We start from the raw sequence: 3159 nt of genomic DNA on the forward strand, positions 1-3159 counted from the left end.
CAGGTGTTGTAGGAGTAGCAGGCGTTGCCGGGGTTCCTGGTGTGGCGGGTGTTATAGTTGTAACAGGAGTTCCAGGTGTTACAGGGATATCAGGTGTAGCTGGAAGATCCTGGTGTTGGTGGAATTCCAGGTGTTGCAGGAGTAGCAGGCGTTGCAGGAGTTCCTGGCGTTGGGGGTGTTATAGTTGTAAACAGGAGTTCCAGGTGTTACAGGGATATCAGGTGTAGCAGAAGATCCTGGTGTTGGAGAAGCAGGCGTAGCTGGGGTCGCAGGTGTTGGAGGAATTCCAGGTGTTTTGCAGGGGTTCCTGGTGTTGCGGGTGTTATAGTTGTAACAGGAGTTCCAGGTGTTACAGGGATATTAGGTGTAGCAGAAGATCCTGGTGTTGGAGAAGCAGGCGTAGCTGGGGTTGCAGGTGTTGGAGGAATTCCAGGTGTTGTAGGAGTAGCAGGCGTTGCAGGGGTTCCTGGTGTTGCGGGTGTTATAGTTGTAACAGGAGTTCCAGGTGTTACAGGGATATCAGGTGTAGCAGAAGATCCAGTTGTTGGAGAAGCAGGCGTAGCTGGGGTTGCAGGTGTTGGAGGAATTCCAGGTGTTGTAGGAGTAGCGGGCGTTACAGGGGTTCCAGGAGTAGCAGGATTTCCAGTTGTTGCTGGAGTATCAGACGAAGTAGGATCTCCAGTAGTTGCAGGTGTTGCAGAGGTTGCAGGCGTTGCAGAAGGTCCAGTAGTGGAAGGTGATGCAGAGGTAGGAGGAGTAGCAGACGTTGCAGAATTAGTTGTTGTAACAGGGGTTTCAGCTGGTGTAGTGGATGGTGAAAGAGTTGCAGAGGTCTCAGGTGTTACAGGAGTGGTAGATGTTGCAGGGTTTCCAGGCGTAACAGAGGTTCCAGGAGTAACTGCAGTTGTTGAAGGAGTAGAGGTTTCAGGTGTAGCACTAGTCGCTGAAGTTCCAGGTGTTTCCTGAGTGGAAGCCGACGTTGCAGGGGATCCAGGAGTAACAGGTGTGGATGGTATATCAGAAGTTGCTGGAATAGTAGGGGATGTAGGGGGTACAGATGTTACAGGAGTTACGGGAGTTGAAGGGGTAGTCGCAGATGTCCCAGGTGTTACAGGAGGGGCAGACGTTGCAGGGGTTCCAGGTGTAGCAGGGGTTCCAGGAGAAACCGGTGTAACTGGAGTAGCAGGTGTAGTAGTCTCAGGAGTAGATGGCGTTGTAGGAGTAACTGAAGTTCCGGGAGCTGTAGGCGTTGTAGGTGTGGCTGGAGTGTTAGATGTGGTTGTATTTGTTGGAGAAGATGTTGTAGAGGGCGATGTTGTTGAAGAGTTAGACATACTGGGAGGTGTTCCTGTGGATGATATGGTAGGACTAGTTGTGTGTCGTCCAGGACGTTGTTGTCTTGCATTCTTATGAAACTTTGTTAACAACATTGAACCCCATACCGTAAGCAGCATTAGCAGTACCTAAACATAGAAAGTGTTTTCAACACTATTGAAATCCATATTCTGTGAGTTAAACCAATTGCATTTTTTAATCATTATATAAGCTAGGTATAGTGCAACGTAGAATCCTGATGATATAAACAGTAAACTAGTTTTATAGATAGAAATGGTATATCTATAGAAATTACTACATAATAACAAATCACACCACTGAAAGTGTTAATTAATTTATTACACGTAGTATTTTACAAAAACTGAGTAACCTGAAGAATTCTTTGCGTCTGCATTCAACACTTTTATGAGTTTTCAAATGAAAATTAATTGCCTTTGGCTTGATGCTGGGAGCTGATCAAAAGTTCAAGTCCATCCAAATATGTTTTAGAAGGAGAGATGAAAATAGGCAGTTTTATGATGAAATATATATATATATATATATATTCATAATAATATATATATATAAATTTTATCAAATATATTTTAAAAAGAATTTTAGTGTATGCTTACTGGATTTATTTGTTATTATTTACCAAAGTTACATTTAGGTCCCTTGATTTTAGGACTTCCCAAGTTTAATTGCATTTCATTGTGAATAATTGAATAAATTGAGAGGAGAACTTGCAACAGATTTTATTCGTGAAATAAAAATTCTAGGTTTATGCTCTGTGTTACGGCGAGCCTACTGCGTATTTTTTGTATTTTTCTTTCAGCGTTAGAACATTACTATTTTACGTTTTGATATCATTGAACAACGTTCTGTCTTAAACAAACAAAACACTTTATTATAGTTTAAATGCAAAAAGGTCAATGAAATATCTAATAGTTCCTAAAAAACATATTTATTCAAATAATGGCAAAAATCTTTATACTTACTACGAATTTGTGATATTTCTAGTATTGCTATACGTAGATCTAACAGCATCCACTTTTAAGAACCAATTAGGCTAAAATACGCATTTCTAAACTTTTTTCAAAATTACATAAAAACCATCAAATCAGAGCATTTAATTTCGAATAGACGTTTTTAAATATCTGTAACATTCTGTCAATTATGATGAGTTTACTTTTTTGTAAAAGTAAAACTGTGGGTTTTAAAACAAACTTGCAAAGTTTATTCTTAAAATGAAATACATTGTCTACAACGTGAGCATATGTTCAGTAGTGTGTACTGTACAATCTCTTTCATTTCCGTCTCTGAAGACTTCTCCAATCTGGTCATTGGTCCACTGAGACAACTCTCGGTCTCGTCTCATTACCAACGGAGTCTCCGTACTAGATAGATACCCTCTCATGAACAATTCCACCCTAGCTAACGTACTCTGTCCATCACAATTTCTCATCAGTCCACTGACACACCCTCTCGGTCTCCTCTCATTACCAACGGAGTCTCCGTACTAGATAGATACCCTCTCATGAACAATTCTACCCTAGCTAACGTACTCTGCCCATCACAATTTCTCATCGGTCCACTAAGACACCTCTCTGTCTCATCTCATTACCAACGGAGTCTCCGTACTAGATAGATACCCTCTCATGAACAATTCTACCTTAGCTAACGTACTCTGTCCATCACAATTTTTCATCGGTCCACTGAGACACCTCTCGGTCTCGTCTCATTACCAACGGAGTCTCCGTACTAGACAGATACCCTCTCATGAACAATTCTACCCTAGCTAACGTACTCTGTCCATCACAATTTCTCATCGGTCCACTAAGACAC

The 3159-nt window shown here is 41.4% G+C and overlaps 1 protein-coding gene across 1 annotated transcript; it reads right to left on the bottom strand.

Moving 5' to 3' along the window:
* Positions 1-206: 206 nt before the first annotated feature.
* On the bottom strand, positions 207-1458 carry LOC124375082 (sialidase-like). Its single transcript, XM_046833202.1, has one exon. The coding sequence runs from the start codon at positions 1452-1454 to the stop codon at positions 207-209; it is 1248 nt and encodes a 415-aa protein (XP_046689158.1). The 5' UTR covers positions 1455-1458.
* Between the last annotated feature and the right edge of the window lie 1701 nt (positions 1459-3159).

This window comes from Homalodisca vitripennis, unplaced genomic scaffold (genome assembly GCF_021130785.1).
Source record: "Homalodisca vitripennis isolate AUS2020 unplaced genomic scaffold, UT_GWSS_2.1 ScUCBcl_13003;HRSCAF=23019, whole genome shotgun sequence".
Taxonomy (NCBI): domain Eukaryota; kingdom Metazoa; phylum Arthropoda; class Insecta; order Hemiptera; family Cicadellidae; genus Homalodisca; species Homalodisca vitripennis.

What these genes read in the sequence shown, in the direction of transcription:
- LOC124375082 (XM_046833202.1), bottom strand. Translation starts at nt 1,454, where the DNA reads ATGCTGCTTACGGTATGGGGTTCAATGTTGTTAACAAAGTTTCATAAG.